The sequence below is a fragment of the Camelina sativa genome, chromosome 14, assembly GCF_030686135.1.
Source record: "Camelina sativa cultivar CO46 ecotype springtype chromosome 14, ASM3068613v1".
Classification (NCBI taxonomy): Eukaryota; Viridiplantae; Streptophyta; class Magnoliopsida; order Brassicales; family Brassicaceae; genus Camelina; species Camelina sativa.
In genome coordinates, this window is record NC_141893.1 from 7,757,770 (window position 1) to 7,776,379 (window position 18,610).

Here is an 18,610-nt window from a genome sequence, read left to right on the forward strand (position 1 = left end):
ATGTAATTTTAACTTGTGATATATTGCAGAATAATTTTTAATTTTTACATATAATGATTTAGTTTCTTATAGTTTTTAATTTGATATTAATAAAACTGTATGAATTAGGTTTTTAGTTTTTTTTTCAAAATTTAATCTGTAATACATGTGTAACTAGGATCTCACCCGCGCTACAGCGCGGAGGAATATTTGCGGACATGTACGACATATAAATTTTAGTATAATCAATTACATTAAATCATATATTTGTGTAATGGGTTTGGATAAAATAGTAGAATGAAAAAGAAATTGGTAATATCAAATCTCAATGAGCTTATATATCAAATTCTCTCCTTTCTACCAACAATTATCTTATCTCAGCCAACATATCTTCCTTTCTCCCTTTCATGCAAAAGAAAGTCAAATCTGTTCTCAAATTTTTTGAAAAATATGTTAAGGGGCATTAAAATATATGGCCGTGAACTGTGTTTATATGTCAAATTGAAGCACATAAAAACAAAAGCTACATTCAAGTATGTATATTTTTTTTTTATAAATCCATATATTTTTGGATACATTCAGATTTATTTTTGTATCCAAGTTAAACACAATCTATCAACAAATCATGACCAAAGAAAAAAAAAATTGGTCTTTATATAAAAACTAACAGATTGACACATGAGCAAATCATTGCTATAAAAAAAAAGAAGATTCAAAAATATCACCATATGTTTCATCGAAGTGATTCAAGAAACATGTATATCTCGTTTGAAACCATGCAACAGTCATTGTTTCGACATACGTTAAAAATATCAATAAAAATAGAAAATTTTCAATGATTTGTGAGGAGTGAATATGTTAGTCGACTTCTATATCCTACTATATTAATTGAGAAATACAAATATGAAACTAACCTTCAAATGTGTAAAAAATTATATTCAATTGCCATTAGAAAAATTTAATTAAGCTTAATTAATTAATTTAAATAAATATAATTAATTAAAAAATAAAAAACACTCACCGATCAAATATTAAAAAATCTAAAAAAATAAAAATAAAAATATTTTCTCTCTCTAATAAATTATGAAAAAAATTAGTAAATATTTTTTTAAAACAAATATAAACCAATTAGAATTTTAAAAACTAAGATTGTATATCCAAGTATACAATATAATTATTTTTAATAACTAATTCGAAGATTTTGTTAAGATTTCAAATTATGATCTCCTATCATCTTTATTTTATTTTATTTACAAATTGTTTGGAATTTTCATATAATACTTATGATTAATCAAATGCAAATTTTTTTCTACATATGTTGTGATTTGAAATTTTTAAAAACGAATATATATTACCCAATCTATGAAAAATGTGTGTTTTAATTTCCATAATGGCCGGTTGGTAAAACTAAATTTAAATAGATGATAAATTAATAATTTTTATTTGCTCACAATTATAATATTAAAATTAATATTTTATATTTCACAAAATAATGATGCAAATACAACAAACAAACAATATAAAACTGTAATAATATGTCAAAAATAAAATACTATAATATTCTAAAGTAATTAATATTCAAATAGACTAATAGATTTACAGAATAAATAAAAATAAATATTATCCCAAACAAAATATTTTTTTAAAAAAATATAACAATAACTTTTATTATTATATTATATTTTTTTTAATGTTAACCCATGCTTAAAGCATGTGATATCTCATAGTTTATAGGGTAAATAAAGTCGGTTTCAATATTTAGGGTTAATTAACACTGTCATAAATATAATCTTAATAATATATTTGTGAATCAAATGTTTAAATATAGATTCGAGGTATATACTCAATTTCCAAAAAATCGAAATCTATATTTATGATTAAGATTTTTTTTCAACATATATAAGATTAAGATTATACTTGCAAATATAATAATAACTATTGTGATATGATTTTGTAAACTATTACGTGTAACTGAAAATTTAATTTAATTTTTGGTTAGTTTGTAGGTTTGAAATCAAATTATACACTATTGCTCCCAAAAATATCAAAATCAAATTATTCATTTAATTTTCGAGTGGTTATGTGACTTATGTCAAGTGCTAATTATTAGGGTGATTGATTTTATTGAGATTTCCTTATTATCTCTAAACATTTTTTAAATATGGTTATTTTTTTATAGTCTGAATAATTAACATTAAAGGTTTTTGGTATTCGAATATATTTATAGTTGTATGTTGGGTACTATATTTGGGGAATGCTAAATTTAAATTGATCTTCTTAGATATTTTCATTAAATCAAAATTTTAAAATATATTTATACGTTTTAATTATGGTAAGTTTGTTTAAACGATAATCCATTAAAGGTTTTGTAATGGTTTATAAAATTAAAATCATCATATAATTAAATTATTTTCTATTTGATGCTGTAGATAAATTACATTATCATTATTAATTATTATGTACTTTATTATAATTACAGATATAATTTTATAACAAACTTAATATTATTGTTGTAAAATTTTAAAAATTTGTTTTAAGAAATATTCTCTTTTCAAAAAATTAAAGATTTTTATTAAATTATTTCGTAGTAAAATTTACATTTTTTCTTAATTAGTTATTAATAACTTTAGTCATATAAGAAATATGCTATTTTCTAAATAAGAAATATGGTTTTATTTAAAAAATTATATATATGGGTTTCCTAAATAATAGGAAAACCAATATTCTCGTAATTAATATGGTTTTTGTTTTTGGAAATGTTTGTTTAGTTTTCCTTAGGAGTATAATTTAAATTTAAATAAATATTGCATAATTTAAATACATTTTCAGATTTTAACCCGATAACCCATTATAAACAAAACCGATATTTCTGACCCGAATCCAATTTAGTTGATTTCGGGTAATTTTCTAATTTTGACCCGACTCGAATTCATTTTGTACTTCTCTTTTACTAATATAGAGATTTAGTATTCAATTATATATTTAAATATAGGGTATAAGTCATCATATGTAGAAATTACGCCAATATCTATAAATGGCTCGTTCCACCAAGTTTTGTTTTCAATTTTACATTATAAATTATTGTTAAGGATATATATAATTATAACTAATATAACTTTTTTATATGATGCTAACTAATATAATTTGTGAAAGATAGAGAGAAAGAGTAATATTCAAAGGAATATGCCATTTTTTAGATTGGTTGGTATTTTTAGATTGATTCCCTTTAATTTTTGCCATATACTCCCTCTGTTTCAAAATATAGGATGTTTTAGTGAAAACACGCATATTAAGAAATAATTACTTTTAAAAAGTTTAACCAATCATAAACAAGTCTGCATAATATATAATATAAATTTAATCTAAAAGTTGCATAGAAAGTCGGAAACATCCTATATTATGAAACAAAAATACTTCTCTAAACATCTTATATTATGAAACGGAGGGAGTATTAGTTATTGTCTTTTTGTGCAATACTTTAGGAGTTCAGTTTATAAATAACTTTTAAAATTAGTATAAATAAAAAAGATATTTAAAAAGTGTTAATATAGATTTTAATTTACTGTACAAAATTGTTACCATTGTAAATCAGTCAGCAGATCAAACCAGTTCGAATTCAAACCAAAACTGAATTAAATACATACGTATCCGGTTCAATTCCCTAAAGCGCCCGCCCAACATTGAACAAAACAAAAACCTAAAAAGAACCTATAAATTTAGTTAGCCTGTCTGTTGCAGAAAAAAATAAAAAAAATAATAAAAATAAAGTTAGCGTCTTTACCGGAGTCTGAGAGAGAAAGACAGAGAAACATTCAAACATGAGGCCAGGTCTTGAATCGTCTTCCCTCTCCGATACTTTTTGTTGAGCTAGGTTTCAGTGACAGATCCATGTTTTGGGTTTCTTTTTCATTAAATTTTGATTTTCAGAAGTTGCCGGGTGTTATTACGACGAAGAGAAGAAGAGATATTTCCCCTTTTTGGGCCGTTCAAAATTTTCTTCTTTTTCTTCAATTACGAAACGAAGTCACGACTCAAAGCCTGTCCAGGTCTGTTACTTTCGAAATTTCACCTTTGTGTTAAGGTCGAGTCTTTGTAGTAGAATTAGTGAGCTAATTATGTTATAATAATAATATCTCAGGAATCTAACTATCAGAAGAGAACCAAACTAAAAGTATTGACGCTACTTTCTTCCCGAGAGTTAAATGGCAAAGTTATTCATGTCAATAAGAAAAAGTCAAACTTCGAGGAAGAGATTTATAAGACACAAGGCTCTACTCCTCCGGTATTAATTACTAGTTCTATTACTACCACCGTGAACCAAAACTATTTCTCTGTTTTTTTTGTTTGTTGTTGTTGTAATGGTAATAGTGATATGATACTTTAGGTATGGAAATACCCTTCCACGGAAAATACAGGGAATGCTGCTTTGAAATACATGCAGATTGATATACAAACATCTAGAGGCCTGACCAGAAAGAACATCTTAGTAGCAGGCAGTACAGGAGGCACCTTGAGGTCGGTTTGTGTGAATTTATATATATCCATGTTTGTATAAATTGAAGAACTTTTTAGTTATGTATGCTTTGGAAGTTTGTTTCTTGCTGCAGCGTACTTGGAGTCGCACGCACTTTTTACGGAGTACGGAGACTTCCACACTCTTTTCGTCCGGAGGTTTCTAGTATATCTTCTATTCAGCTGATTGGAAGATCTGGCAACTTCCACCCCGTGAACCGAGCACTGTATCCTTCCAAAAATGTCTCTTTTATCTCTATTTTTCTTTTGGTTTCTCTCCCATTTGTAGAAAAAAAAAAAAAAACCTTGACAGGAGAGAAAACAGAATAACTACATTGAGAAGAACTGGGCGTAGGTCAGTTTTTTTCTTAAATCTTGCTGAGGGGCGTAACACAATCACTACGCAAAGCATCCAAGGGAGTGATGATGTTCCCTTTGAGTGTACCATTTGGACAGCTGATTGCAATATAAGTGGGAGTCATGCAGCTCTTGGTACTTCAAATCTTTCTTTCTGACTTTGTCACCACCACCATGATTTGTTTTTTTTTCATTACGGATACACTTTTTACTATAGAGAGCAAACTAACAGTAGAAGGAGATGCAGATATAATTTTACCAGTGCCTTAAGGATTTCTTTTTAAGTATTATAGGTACCGACTTAGGCGCTGCTTTGGTTGATTTGGAAACAGGAGCTGGTTCATACTTCCTCCGAAGCGAAAGCGATGTTTTAGCCCTACAGTTTCATCAATCGGTATCGTCCTCTAAATTCATCTATGCTTTTGAGATGCATCGATTTCTAGTTGGATCAGTACTGTTTCTCAATTTCTCGTTGCTATAAGTTCGTTCACTGGTCTCTCGAGCCAAGTTTGCTGTCTGAACCTCTCTTCTGACTAGTTAGGCCGTGTCTTCGTTTTTAATCAGAAACATATATATGTTCTTAGGATGTTTCTACTTCTTTCGCCCAGGGAAACATTGTTCAATGCGGGCTCAGAGATGGAGCCATTGTGTCTCTTGATCTACGTGAGAGACCAAGGCTCATTAGACACCAGATAAGACATCACCAATCATCGAGTCAAGCCGGTCAAACTACTACAAATAAACAATGGTTCGAGGTACTTCTAAGATACAGCTTTTCATCTCTCTCTTGAGCATTCCTCACATCCTTCTGGTGATACTTTTCTCTTAAATATATATTACTTTTGGTAGCTCCAAGGACACATAAATCCGTCTCAACTAATCTATATGCCCTCATCTCTTACATGGTTTGTAAACGACTGAAACCATATAGGCAACTTCTCTCTACTTCATTTTTTTTTTTTGTTTTTATCGTGACTAGCTTTATATAATTCACTCATTCCTTCTCTAGCCTGAAGACACTGAAACCTTATGATCAGTACTTAATGGCAAGCTCCATGGATGGGACAGTGAGTACCTCTAGTAGCTCTAGCTTCTGCGTATACTTTGCAAAGAGATTTTCTAGAGAGCAATCTTTTTCTCTTTTCTTAGATCAGGCTATATGATCAACGCATGGTCAACAAAGGGGTAGCTGTACAGACATATGAAGGACACGTGAATTCTAATTTTCGCATCAAATTTGGCGTCGACCCGTCGGAAAGATTTCTTATATCAGGTAGTAAATAGGAACCATATTTGTTCGGAAAACAGAATCCTTATGTTGGATCTTTGATAAGCATCACAAGTTTGATTTCAATAAGATGATTTGAGTTTTTTTAAATCTTTCTGTCTTGTGGTGTTTGATTTAGGAGGAACTGATTGCTATACTCGAATTTGGAGTATCAAATCTGGTCAACTTCTGTCTGAAAATAAATTCTCCAACACTGTCCCTTCAGTTGTGTGTTGGTCTGCTGTTGAAAGTACTTGCTTCACTGATCTTTAATCCTGATTTTGACTTCTTTATCTCTAGTGGGAACTGAAACTTCAATTGTCGGATTTTCAGGGCAAAGAGACTGGAATGGTAGCATTGTTCACGGGGCATGGCTTGGGTCGAATGAAGCAATAATGGAAGTATTTTAATAAGTCTTCAAGAAATAAAACTGTAGACTTGGAGAGGGGCAGGCAATCTAGAGTTTTCACCACTAATTTAATAAAGTAAAAGAAAATAAGTATGTTCAAATTTCATAGTTTTTGAAATCCAGCTGTTGTAACTTGTGAACTTGATTGAAATTTATGAAAACTATGTAAACTGATGAGGAAATCAAAGTTACAGAAATCAAGATGAATGTAGTATAATAGTTTCAGGCTTACAATCAGACATGAAAAACATTTTTCCAAGACATTGTTCAGCAATTTACTCATAAAGTTTCAGAAGTGGTCATTGTAAAACAGTTGGGGTTTTCTTTCTGTAAAAGCAGGACTGATGTAGAATGTGAGATGAAGTTGCTCAGTCGCTCTCGCCCTCCTCTCTCCCTCTCTTCTTATTGAACAAAAACGCAGCAGGTGTCCTTCTGGAAGCATAAAGCTGATCCACTTTCATGTACTTCAAGTAAAGTGCACGCATACCCTGTGATGATGATTTTTTTGCTATCTCCTGATGTAGAGTAACCATCTTGCGAGCCAGTTCCCTTCAACAAATCACAACAGGCATCAGAGAATCCCCAATATACCTAACAAAATAAGTTTTGAGAGAAACTTGTTCTTCTTACTCAATTGCGCCTTCTGTGTAGCCTGTGACTGTGCTCAAATCAGCAAGTGTTATAGCATCTTTAGATTGATTCATTGTACACTGAGCAGTGTACATTGCTGACGCTGCTAGCATAGATGGACGACACTCCACCATCTCGAACTCAGAAAAGCAAAGCTCAATGAAGAAGAGAGATAAAGGCTCAATCTGAAACAAGAAAATTGCAATTCATTAGCTGGTTTCCATACAGAAGAAAGCTTTCAGGCTTAAAGGAGATGCAAACCCCGATCTCAGAATTTGTCATCTCCTTCATATAAAGGAGATGCACACACATATAAGCTCACAAAACGAGAGGTGAATATGTCATCTCCTTCATATAACTCTGCTCCTTCATATAAGCCCACGGTACAGAAAACCTCACCTCCATCTCCTTCTTTGAGGTGAATATGTCGGAAGCCAAAATATTCACAAAATCTTTCTCCTTAACCTCGAGCTGTTCAACAATATCGCCGGATAAAGTGGCTAAATCTGGTGGGAGTGTATTATCCTAACAGAAAGTTAAAAGAACCATCAGAAACCGAGTTATGTTGCTTCTTAGAATAGGTTTGAGTGTACCTGATCAAGAAGAGTTAACTTCTGAAACCGTGACCGAGGTACTTTCAGAATAATTGTGTTACTGAAAAACTTTATTGCAGAGCCAACTTCAGTTTGCAGTTGGGGAATTGTGTCCCCATCAACTCTCTGAGGAGAGAAGAGCAGAGTTAAATTAAATTATGCAGCGCGTTAAGTGTATGATCGTAAACATAATATACCTTCAGTTTTGGGATGATTTCTAGCTTAAGAGCTTCAGCTTCCAGAAGCTTTTTGAGGGCTTTCACGTTAACCCATAGGTTTGAAGAGTTGAGAGCAGGATCCAAGGCATCATCAGCGACCTCCATACAATAGTCAATTTTATTCTGGATTACGTGGTTCAGGATTCCTGAAGACACCCGAAATTTGTTACTATCCCCCAACTGCAACTAAAGCAAAGCAAGAAAAGAGCAAACTTACTCAAGTCGACAACGGCACCCAAGTTGTCTGCGTTGGAGATGAAAGCATATTTCCTGGCCTGAATAGCGAGAAACCCGGACTTAAAATGGGAACCGCAACACAATCATCAAGGATATGTTCTGACCAATAGAGTACCCGTGTTAATAAAAATTCAATCGTGGCAGAGGTCCACATGGATGTGAACGCATCGCCAGGAGAATACCAACCATCCTTGCTATGACATGGCACAAAGTCATCCGCAAGAATAGAGGGATACTTGATCTATAGCAAACATAGAAATGAATCGTTTATATAAATGAAGTCTCTTCTTTTTATTGTAATTGGATTGACATGAAGTACCTGACAGACAGAGTGAAAGTCAACATTTGAGCTGTCATCCTCCAAAATCTGAACAAGGGAAAAAATGTCAGGAACAAGTACAAGCAAATATAGAATTAGAGAGGTGAAACATATAAGTACCTTTTTCGTGTGAGGATCTGCAGTCAATGAGCTCATGAAAATCACCGGAATATTGGAGTCATAGTCGGTATTAAGGTTCTGCCGGAAAGCACTATGTGAGTTATGCAAAGGCATCAAGGTTTAGAAATAAAAAAAACAAAAAAAAAAACGAAAAACTGACGAACATCAATCTCGTTAGTAATCTTGTGAAGAACAGTGACTCCTTCTTCGACTTCCACAAACACACTGCAATGGAAACAAGAAACATCAAACCTATTGCTTGAAAATGACACTCACATATCCTGAAAGTGAGTTGTTTGAGAGCTTACGTAGCGCATCCTGTTGTTCCCCAGGATTCATTCATCTTTATCATCGAGAACTGTTCCAAGAGATGCTTGATCTGGGAATCTAAACACACAGCAAAGAACCAAATACTCTTGAAATGGTATGGAGAAGAGATCCAATGATATACCAGCACACATAGCATCTATCCAGCATAAAGAAAGCTAAATCAAATTCAAACTTGTAAACAAGATGAACATATACCTCCGACGACGATAGGTAATTCACTGAGAGGAACTGTTTTAGGTATCTGGATCTTACTCCCTTCACCGTGCTGGGCCTCGCCGCTCAATTTCATATGAGAATCAGAGAATTTAGAAACTAATTGTGTCTTCTAGATGTAATACGAAGCTAATTTTCTAGATCTGACCACAAATCCGATACAATTTTCAACCAAAACTCGATCGTTTCCAAAAAAAAAACAGAGCTACGTCTAAGAACAGAGAAATCTCTCAAACGTTAACTGGATCATCTCAGAAAAATCTCTGACATACACGACGAGTATTTTCGAAGGCTAGAAGCTCTTAGATCTTCACCGATTCAAAGTTAATTTCAACAAAATTACGATCAAAGCACGAAATACAGATTCGCGGATTCAACAATCGGAAGCGGAAGCAGGTGACGAGAAGACAAACCTCAAGTAGCGTGTAACGAGGCTGATGAATAGGTACTTCTCTTGTTCACTGAAACAAGGGAAACAGATCAGTATAAACGATGGAGAAAAGGATCACTGAGTATGAAGAAACGAGAGCGTAACAGCGTCGCAAACCTCATCTCCCAAAGCTTATCGACGGCTGATTCGAGCTTTTGGAGCTTCTCCGTTGCGTCGGCCATGGCTTCTTCCGTCGAGAGTACGATTCAGAGAGGAGAAACAAATCGCAGAGAGGACAGAGAGAGAGAGAGAGAGAGAGAATTGGAGCTGGAGAAACTAAAAATGTTCGTTTGGGAGTTTTGGCAATTGATAACAAGAAATTTTGTCGTTTCCTCCACGGTTTTTCCCTCCTTTTTTATTCAGTACTGACCGGTTAATTGTTTAAACCAAGTAAACCAATTCAAATTGATCCGGATTTTAAAAGAAATTGATTGGTTTTGATTTTTTTTTTTTTAATTAGGTCATTTCGTTCCGTACGTACGATTACAGAGAGAGAGGGGGACGAAACGAGCGATCTCATCAGTCATCATAATCAACAACCTTGAATCCTTGATAGTTCGATTGGAAGATCTCAGAGGAAGCGGTGATGGAGAAGTACGAGAAGCTCGAGATGATTGGGGAAGGATCGTACGGGAAAGTGTACAAAGCAAGGGAGAAGATGACTGGGAAGCTTGTGGCTCTTAAGAAAACGAAGCTCGACATGGTCGATAAAGGTATTCCATCTAATACACTTCGTGAGATTTCGCTTCTGAAGATGTTGTCGAAGTCGGAGTATGTGGTTCGCTTACTAGGCGTCGAGCCCGTTGTTCCATCTCCAGCCGAATTGGGATCCCCCAAATCATCCCATCTCTATCTTGTTTTCGAGTACCTTGATACTGATCTTAAGAAATTCATCAAATCGCAAAGCCCTAAGCCCCTTGATCCTTGTCTGATCCAGAAGCTACTGTTTCAGATCTTTAAGGGAGTCGCACACTGTCACAGCAACGGTGTGCTTCACCGTGATCTGAAACCAGAGAATCTTCTTCTGGTGGTAGATAAGCAACTTCTTAAAATCGCCGATCTAGGTATTGGACGCGCTTTCACTTTCCCTGTCAAGACATACACGCACGAGGTCGTTACGCTCTGGTATAGAGCTCCTGAAATTCTTCTTGGCACCACCCAGTATACTACTGCTGTTGACATCTGGGCTGTTGGCTGCATCTTCGGTTAGTCTCAGTGATGTTTTTGTTTCCTTTTCAATTCGTCCGTCTCTGCACTGTCTTTATTTATCTCTTGTTGGTGTCAATCTTTAAACCTTGCACAGCTGAGATTGTCACCGGGGATGTTCTTTTCTGTGGCGACAGCGAGATTTCTCAGTTGCATAAAATCTTCAGGTATCTTACCTTTCCACTGCTTAATTTCCTCGATCACTTGCTATGCTCTACCTACATTGGATCATTTATTGACACAACATTGTTTTGAACTCTCCTTTGTATTTGCTGAATTCATGCGATTATCCGAACCAGCCTTTGTGTAGAGACACTAGTAATGGTTTTTGTTTTTTTGTTTTGGTTCATGGAGTCTGCTAGGAACACCAACCGAGCAGCAGTGGCTGGGTGTTACCTCTCTGATTCACTGGAGTTCCTTTCCAAATTGGCATCCCAAAGACCTAGCAAGTGCTTTTCCATCTCTTTCGCCTCAAGGAGTTGATCTTCTCACGGTAAGTAACCGGCCTGATTCTCTTGAATATTTTGCAAAACATCTCCAAAGAAAAGATAGATTCTCTTGCTTCTGCTTCCTCTTTTTTCCTAATTTTGTAACTCTTAATGCAGAAACTGCTCAAGTTGAATCCAGCCGAAAGAATTTCAGCAAAAGCAGCACTTGATCACCCATATTTTCACAGCCTTGACAAGTCTACATTTTGAGAGATTTCTAGTCTTGCAAAAGAAACCAAGTGGGTGAATGTGAAAAAACACATTGTTGAGTCGGCTTTTAAAAAACATGTGAATGGGTTAGAAAAATGATGACTCGTTTGTTTACTCGTTTGCTCCTTTGGTTACTCGTTAGTTTCAAGTGATTATATACAAATTTACAGATTCAAGAGTATTCCGCTATTTTTGGTATATATTACTGATGGATTCATTTGACACAAAATAAGAGTAACTCAAAACCGCAAGATTCTTACGTGATAGGATAAAGAAGCAAACCTAGATTGACATGAAACCAAACATCCTTCTGAAAACCTCAGGGTACTTTATGAGTTGTTGACAAAAACATGAAGTGATAAAAGAAAACCAACAACGAGATAGCAGATAGAGCAACCAAGTGCACTAGTGATGGGATTACTAGTAACGACCAATACCCCAAACTCTAATAACTCCATCGGTATAACCACTGAACAAGGTGCTTCCATCAGCGCTCCAGTTCAGGCTTGTGCAGTAAATAACCTGACCCAATCAACAAACATATCGAATTCAGTTTCCATTGTTATACACTGAAAACAATTGGCTATGTTTGAAATTCTTCAGGAATGAGAATTCTTAACAACATGAATCATCCAAAAACGAACACTTTAGAAGATATCAAGTCTTGCAAGAAATCTCAGGTAATCGAGGAGTATGGAGAATGAAAATACACTAAAACCCTACGTTGACAAGGTAGCCTCAAACACATAAGGCAAAGGTTAAACTCAAGGCAGCTCGGACAGTGTCCAACTCTTATAGTTAAGTTCTATCATTTCAAAAAAACGAATCATGTGAATAAAAAAATCATCACACTATGTTGATACCACATACAACAACTACAAAGATTTGATTAAAGAATAAGATCTGGGCAGACTTTCGGTACAAATCGACAGGAACAATGAAGAACAAGCGAACTGGACTTTTTTATTGATATTCTTTTTTTGTGCTCCTTTTAATTACCCTCTTTTTCTTTACAAAAGCTAAATATTTAAACTCAACCATGAACCCGACTCCTCCTGAATCTCCTCCTATAATCTCGCCCGCGATCTTGACCTCGATCTCCCGACCTCATCTTCGGGTTGACTTCGCCCTTCCGCTCGAGCTTTCTTCCTGGGCTCATGTCGGGCCCATTTACTGGGTTGACGTTTACTTCTTAGTGGGCTTTTCAATTGGACCTCTAACCAGCAAAACCCAACACAACAATTGCCCCCCAACCTTTTAACCTAATCTCGAAAAGTTGAAAGGCGAATATCCAAAGAATCTCTTTCGTCGTTTTGATTTCGCGATCCTCCTCAGGGAAGACACAACGAATCTCGGCTTCCGAGATCTCCGTGATGATTACCTCCTCTCTCCTAAAATCCAACGGTGGAGGCGAAAGGTTTGAACGGCTCAGATTAAGGGAGAGAGATTCGTGGGATTACGAAAACCAACGCCATTATGACTTATAAGTCATGAATCACACGTCTCGTCATAACCGCGCACTCGTCCACTACTTCAAGGTAATTTTCTTTTTTCCTCTTCTCTTCTTCGCTTAATAATTTCTGAGATTTACTCTTTGCTCGTTAGTTCCCTTATCTCATCCTTCTTGCTACGTTTATCTTTTTCCGCCTTGGCTAGTTGATTTCGCAATTATTTTGCCTTTTGTTTGCGTTATTATTGCTCCTCTTGAATTCTGGGGAAATCACATCCCGCCGATTACGTCAGTCAACCACTTAACTGACCTCCGTCAAAAACACGGAGTACCCCCGAACGTGGAGATGATACTATGTTCCGGCGATCCGTTCACCCTGGAGACTGTCCCCCCGGACTATTGCTGCGCATACACCACATACTTCAAACGATGCGGGCTCGTGTTCCCCATCCCGAAGATCATTTTACAGATCCTTCAACGCCTTCGGATGGCGTTTCCCCAGATGTGTCCAAACTTTGTGTGACACGTCATAGGAATATATGTTAGAGGCCGTGAAATTGGACTCGAGCTCGGGGTGGACGACGTCCTCCGGTTATACCAGATCAAGCACAATTCTGGCTTTCCCGGGATGTTCTATACATGTCGCCGCTGTGGCCTAGAGATAATCCAGGCGCTTCCCGGAAAAGACGAGCGATGGAGAGAGAAGTATTTCTACTTCCGCGTCACTCCGGCGTCGGTGGGAGACTTCAATTTTGCTCGTCTTCCGACCTAATGGGCCGTTTGCGTTGGTCAGAATGACCTCCTGGCCACTTGTACTCCTCCGTCGTTGTTGTGACTGTAATATTCATGCTATCGTACTAATATTTCTTCTATTTTCCGCATGACAGATTCCGGAGAGCCCCCGAACACTTCGGCGACCCGAGCACTAACAGAGAGGTTGCAAGGAGGAGAACTTAGGTGGAGTTCGTTTACGCGAGCCCGCATCATAGCAGCTATCAACGCCCCGCTAGTTTGAGCTGTTCTTGCTCCGGTCCCAACTGTTCCCGTTGTACATCCGAATCCGCCGCCCCTTGCTGAACAAGCTAGGAGTGAAGGTGCGGATAATTCTCCCGTTCGTAGAGGTAACGATCCCTCCTTTACTATTTACGATTCCCCATAGCCATAAGATTCCAAAAGAAGAGAATAGCTTAAACCGCCCCCCCCCCCCCCCTTGTTTTTTTATGTGATCAGATATTTTGAGTTCGTCTTCAACTTCCACCCCCTTACGCGCCATGGTCAGGAAGCCGTCACTTTGCGAGCTCAGAGAGCAGTCGCAGCCATCTCGGAGGGTCCGCGTCGGTGATGTCGATGCAGCGTTGGCCTCCGCCCTTCACGCCGTTCAGCCTACCCCATCTCGGGTAGGCAGTGAGGAGGTCAACCTAACCCCCGCGACCCTGGCTGGTCCTTCTGGTCCGACCAAGGAGATAATGCTTGTCAGCTCGCAGTCAACTCATGGTGAGCCGTCCCTGCTGCCGAAAAGGGCTCGCACAGACAATCCCCGGGTCCCTGAGGCGAGGAGCCGTGAAAGCCGAGGAAGTCACCCCACGGGAGGTAACCCCAAAGCCCCCGCTGGAGATCCGGTTGCCTCCAGGAATGGCTTATCATCGAGCCGCCCATTCCATTGGAGGTTTGCCCACTCTCGAGATTCCTCCGCGGTGGAAGACCATCTTGGGATGGCCACCCTCTTCCGGCACTTGAAGACCGCCAACTGTCAAGTCCCGCTGGTGAAGGACCTCGCCGAGAGGGAGGCTTACATCAAAGCGATGGCGGCTCACGCAAAGGTAAGCTGAATTGAGGAACCGCTGTTCAGACCTAGTTCTACTTTCTTTTATCCGTCTTTCTTTTTGACACAAGTACCATGTTCATTTTTTTTGTTTTCTTTTGGTTTGCTTGCAGTCCGTGGCCGCTGACAACAAGCTGGTGACACTCTATGAGCGGAGGCTGAAGGACACCTATAACGCCCGCGATCCTGAATAGGATCGTAGGCCGTGGCTTGGTCCGGGAAGGTAGGGAGATCTCGGACAAGTCGGGGAAGAGCTACTCGATAGCTTAGACAGTGGGAAAAACAAGCCAAGTACGGGACAAAGATCGGTCAGCTCCGTACAGCTCTCGGCCAGCTGTGGACAGCTCTCTGCCAGCTGCGGATCGTTTCCGGCCAGCTACGGACAGCTCGGCCAGCTAGTGCCAGCTAGACCAGCTGCCAGGGAGCTTGACCCAGCTCGACCCAGCTCGACCAGTTGGACGATAGTGGACAGTACACTGGTCAGCTGGGAGCTCGGGACCGAAAGGGCACGGCCAAACGGCCATGGCCGAACGGGTATGGCCGAGCGTACATGAGCGAACATGAGCGAATGAACGGATTCGTCTGAAGGGTGCCTTTTGGGGCCAAAACCGCGGCCCAGGACCCTATATAAAGAGGGCGTTCCTTCTCATTTGGGACACACCATCGGAAACAGAAAAAATACACAAAAATACTCAAGTGTTCGAGTATAAGATCAGGAAGAAGGTTCCTAGAGATAGAGAGTTCGGCGAGTAAGGTTAACGGTTCGGAGGTACGGTACAATACCGACCTTATGGGCTCTAGGGAATGGGGTAGTTGCATCAAACATGAGCAAACGTAACGCTTTGGTTGGTCCGGTTGGTTGGAGGAAAGGAGGTGCGGCTCGGAAGTGGATCGGGAACCGCCAGGTTTGCCATGAAACGACCGAACTGATGCGCATGCTACCTCCCTACCAATCAGCGTACCATCCGGGGTGTCCGAGTATGGACGGATCGGGCGGAGGAAAGTAAACGCGGCTCGGTGGTTGGACAGGGATCTGTACAGACTCCCCAGTATACCGTCCGAACTGATGCGCGGAATAACTCTCTACCGGCCGACCTCTGTACTGGATGGTTATTAGTACTTAGCGTGCATTGCGTGGATTTCAGGAAAGGAGGGTGATCGCAGGAAAGGAAGTGCTTAGGCGCGGGACTCATGGCCGGGAAGATGAGTGGTGGTGTTAAGGGTAGCTAGGATCGATTATACAACTTGTACTAGCTTATTATGTAAACTCATAAGTTGTATCGAATCCTTTGATTACTTAATGAAATATCGAATGTTTGCTTAATCTAAGTATTAAATTATATAGACTCTATACATGAATCACAGAATGTGCGAATGAACATTGTTTAAGGAATGGAGCCTAAAATATGACTAAGTAGTGTAATGGGACGGGAGAACCTCTCCGGCCATGGATGGCCGGGGATGGGGTCTTTCAAGTTGGTATCAGAGCATACTTGGTTCTAGGACCGGTAGTGCGGGTTTGGGGCATCACCACTCATCTGCTTTATGGGATCTCGCGGTAGTTGTTCTTACTGTTTGCGGTTTATTTAAGTTGGTCGTGACTAATGCATAATTTCGCAGATGGGTAAGAGCAGCAAGGAAAAGAAAAAGAAAGGCAAGGAGGTGGCCGATGGGACCATTGACGCGGAGACTATGGTCGATGCGGACGCAGGGAACACGAACACCCTGATTACAGCCGGACCTGAGGCTGGAGAGAAACAACCGGATAATGATAAACCAGAGAGTAGCGGAGCTACAGACGTGAATGGGCAACCAAATGCTGTACCATCGTCCCAGGAACAGTGGGAAACGATGAAGGCCATGATGGCACAACTGGACGTGCTCACAAAGGCGATGGTACCGGATCCTGTGGTACCAACGGTACATAGCAAGATTGTTGCGGGGACCATCGGGGTAAGTCCTGGAGATTCTCCGAGAAAGAGAAAGGACTACCTGGATGCATTGGAGCATGTAACGAGACTAAAGACAAAACATTTTTCGGGAAGTACGGACCCGATCGTGGCTGACGAGTGGAGGAGTCGACTTGTAAGAAACTTCAACTCCACTCGCTGCCCGGGGGAGTATAAAAAGGACATTGCTGTCCATCTCCTGGAAGAGGAAGCCCATGACTGGTGGGTATAAGTTGAGAAACGTACATGTGGTCAAGTCCTAACCTATGCGGACTTTGAGATAGAATTCAACAAGAAATTATTTCCCCCGGAAGCTTGGGACCGACTGGAAAGTGAGTACCTGAACCTGGTACAAGGGGATATGACGGTACGTGCGTATGACGCTGAGTTCAGTCGCCTTAGGCGCTTTGTGGGAAAGGAAATTGAGGATGAGAAAGCACAAGTCCGTCGCTTTATCCGCGGACTAAGGGTGGACATCCGCAACCATTGCGTGAACGGTGTCTTTAACTCGATCGTGGAAGTGGTGGAAAGGGCGGCCATGATTGAAGCTAGAATAGAGGAGGAGAAACAGCTCAAACGTGAGAGAGTTTCTTCTCGTTCGACCCACCCAGCCAAAACCACCGACCGAAAAAGGAAGTGGAACAAGGTGGATAACGCAAGGTCTGAACCCAAGTATGGGGAGTGCAAGACTTGCGGAAAGTACCACAGTGGTTCTTGCTGGAAGACCTTGGGTGCATGCGGACGTTGTGGAAGTAAGGACCATGAGATCCGAAACTGTCCAAGGATGGACAATGGCAATGGGCCAAGGTCCTGCTACTTGTGCGGAAAGGAGGGACATTTTAAGAGGGAATTTCCGAAGCTTGATGAGGGAAGACAGACCCACCAACGTGGAAACCGTGGCGAGGAATCCTTACCGCCACCACCAAAGAGACAGGCTGTTGCACCACGCGTGTATGAGCTGTCCGAGGAAACTGCCGCTGGGAATTACATGGCGATTACTGGTATGTAACGAAAACCTTTCTAAGTTCACTTCGTGAATTACATAGCATCATGGTGCATGTCAATGGGGGGGGGGGCAGGGGTACTTAGCATTCTAGAGGAATGTGTAAGGACCTTAAGTATAGGTGGTGTGGAAACGCACACCTTGTTTGACTCGGAGGCAACACATTGTTTTGTGAGCCCGGAAATGATAGGAAAGGGTGGGTTCAGGCAAGAACCTAATACCGGATATGGTATGGTCCGAGCGGCCGGCGGGCAGGCGATGTACCCGTCCGGTACAGTTCGAGGAATTTTGGTCATTGTCAATGGTGTGGATATGCCTACTGACCTGATCATTATTCCACTCATGAAACATGATGTTATCTTGGGGATGGACTGGTTGGGAAAGAACAAGGCTCACATTGACTGTCACCGAGGGAGGGTAAATTTTAAAAGAAAGGAGGAACATTGAGATTCCAGGGAATAAGATCAACTTCGGGAAGTTTGATCATCTCAGCAATCCAGGCGGAAAGGATGCTGGAGAAAGGTTGTGAGGCGTACTTAGCCACAATCACAACCAAGGAAGTTGGGGAAAATACGGAACTAGATGAGATTCCGGTAGCCAACGAATTTGCCGATGTGTTTGAAGCGGTACGGGGAGTGCCGCCGGATAGGTAAGATCCGTTCACCATCGATCTGGAACCGGGGACGACCCCTATATCTAAAGCGCCTTACCGGATGGCACCGGCAGAAATGGCGGAGTTAAAGAAACAATTGGGAGAATTGTTGGAGAAAGGGTTTATCAGACCAAGCAGTTCACCTTGGGGTGCACCGGTCTTGTTTGTAAAAAAAAAGGATGGTAGCTTCAGGCTATGCATTGATTACCGGGGGTT

General features: G+C 39.5%; 4 protein-coding genes and 1 long non-coding RNA gene across 8 annotated transcripts; 3 read left to right on the forward strand and 2 right to left on the reverse strand.

The window, feature by feature from the left end:
- The first annotated feature begins 3,693 nt into the window (after positions 1 to 3,693).
- Positions 3,694 to 6,725, forward strand: LOC104773164 (uncharacterized). Of its 4 annotated transcripts, none has more exons than XR_015579473.1 (13): positions 3,694 to 3,807; positions 3,907 to 4,025; positions 4,118 to 4,261; positions 4,364 to 4,494; positions 4,587 to 4,718; positions 4,817 to 4,983; positions 5,142 to 5,242; positions 5,457 to 5,603; positions 5,698 to 5,753; positions 5,858 to 5,915; positions 6,003 to 6,121; positions 6,255 to 6,365; positions 6,449 to 6,725. XR_015579473.1 is itself a non-coding variant. In XM_010497742.3 (13 exons), the coding sequence occupies exons 1-13, from the start codon at positions 3,798 to 3,800 to the stop codon at positions 6,523 to 6,525; spliced, it is 1,377 nt and encodes a 458-aa protein (XP_010496044.2). In that variant the 5' UTR covers positions 3,694 to 3,797; the 3' UTR covers positions 6,526 to 6,725. The 4 variants fall into 4 exon arrangements, 2 of the variants coding, with proteins under 2 accessions (XP_010496044.2, XP_087339470.1); XM_010497742.3 differs by having other exon boundaries at positions 5,998 to 6,121; XR_015579474.1 differs by lacking the exon at positions 5,698 to 5,753 and having other exon boundaries at positions 5,998 to 6,121.
- A 60-nt stretch (positions 6,726 to 6,785) lies between these two features.
- Positions 6,786 to 7,371, reverse strand: LOC147927933 (cyclin-B2-4-like). The gene is made up of 2 exons (XM_087483345.1): positions 7,155 to 7,371; positions 6,786 to 7,073 (listed from the first exon to the last, which is right to left on the reverse strand). The coding sequence occupies exons 1-2, from the start codon at positions 7,286 to 7,288 to the stop codon at positions 6,893 to 6,895; spliced, it is 315 nt and encodes a 104-aa protein (XP_087339471.1). The 5' UTR covers positions 7,289 to 7,371; the 3' UTR covers positions 6,786 to 6,892.
- Positions 7,372 to 8,641: 1,270 nt separating this feature from the next.
- Positions 8,642 to 9,030, reverse strand: LOC104773168 (uncharacterized). Its single transcript, XR_015579454.1, has 3 exons — positions 8,950 to 9,030; positions 8,806 to 8,866; positions 8,642 to 8,719 (listed from the first exon to the last, which is right to left on the reverse strand). It is a non-coding gene; the product is annotated as an uncharacterized LOC104773168 (long non-coding RNA).
- A 996-nt stretch (positions 9,031 to 10,026) lies between these two features.
- LOC104740494 (cyclin-dependent kinase B1-1-like) lies at positions 10,027 to 11,699 on the forward strand. The gene is made up of 4 exons (XM_087483268.1): positions 10,027 to 10,819; positions 10,918 to 10,987; positions 11,175 to 11,313; positions 11,426 to 11,699. Exons 1-4 carry the CDS (start codon positions 10,201 to 10,203, stop codon positions 11,516 to 11,518), a joined length of 921 nt encoding a protein of 306 aa, XP_087339394.1. The 5' UTR covers positions 10,027 to 10,200; the 3' UTR covers positions 11,519 to 11,699.
- Positions 11,700 to 17,100: 5,401 nt separating this feature from the next.
- LOC104743370 (uncharacterized) lies at positions 17,101 to 18,395 on the forward strand. Its single transcript, XM_010464463.2, has 3 exons — positions 17,101 to 17,740; positions 17,864 to 18,159; positions 18,243 to 18,395. The coding sequence occupies exons 1-3, from the start codon at positions 17,101 to 17,103 to the stop codon at positions 18,393 to 18,395; spliced, it is 1,089 nt and encodes a 362-aa protein (XP_010462765.2).
- Positions 18,396 to 18,610: the final 215 nt, after the last annotated feature.

Coding starts and splice junctions, on each gene's coding strand:
- LOC104773164 (XM_010497742.3), top strand. Junction 4,495..4,586: donor AGTACAGGAGGCACCTTGAG/GTCGGTTTGTGT, acceptor TTCTTGCTGCAG/CGTACTTGGAGTCGCACGCA. Junction 6,366..6,448: donor GTGTTGGTCTGCTGTTGAAA/GTACTTGCTTCA, acceptor TCGGATTTTCAG/GGCAAAGAGACTGGAATGGT.
- LOC147927933 (XM_087483345.1), bottom strand. CDS start 7,288: ATGGTGGAGTGTCGTCCATCTATGCTAGCAGCGTCAGCAATGTACACT. Junction 7,074..7,154: donor TACACAGAAGGCGCAATTGA/GTAAGAAGAACA, acceptor GATTTGTTGAAG/GGAACTGGCTCGCAAGATGG.
- LOC104740494 (XM_087483268.1), top strand. CDS start 10,201: ATGGAGAAGTACGAGAAGCTCGAGATGATTGGGGAAGGATCGTACGGG. Junction 10,820..10,917: donor GGCTGTTGGCTGCATCTTCG/GTTAGTCTCAGT, acceptor AACCTTGCACAG/CTGAGATTGTCACCGGGGAT. Junction 10,988..11,174: donor CAGTTGCATAAAATCTTCAG/GTATCTTACCTT, acceptor TGGTTCATGGAG/TCTGCTAGGAACACCAACCG.
- LOC104743370 (XM_010464463.2), top strand. CDS start 17,101: ATGACGGTACGTGCGTATGACGCTGAGTTCAGTCGCCTTAGGCGCTTT. Junction 17,741..17,863: donor GAATTACATGGCGATTACTG/GTATGTAACGAA, acceptor CCTTAAGTATAG/GTGGTGTGGAAACGCACACC. Junction 18,160..18,242: donor TTGACTGTCACCGAGGGAGG/GTAAATTTTAAA, acceptor TCAGCAATCCAG/GCGGAAAGGATGCTGGAGAA.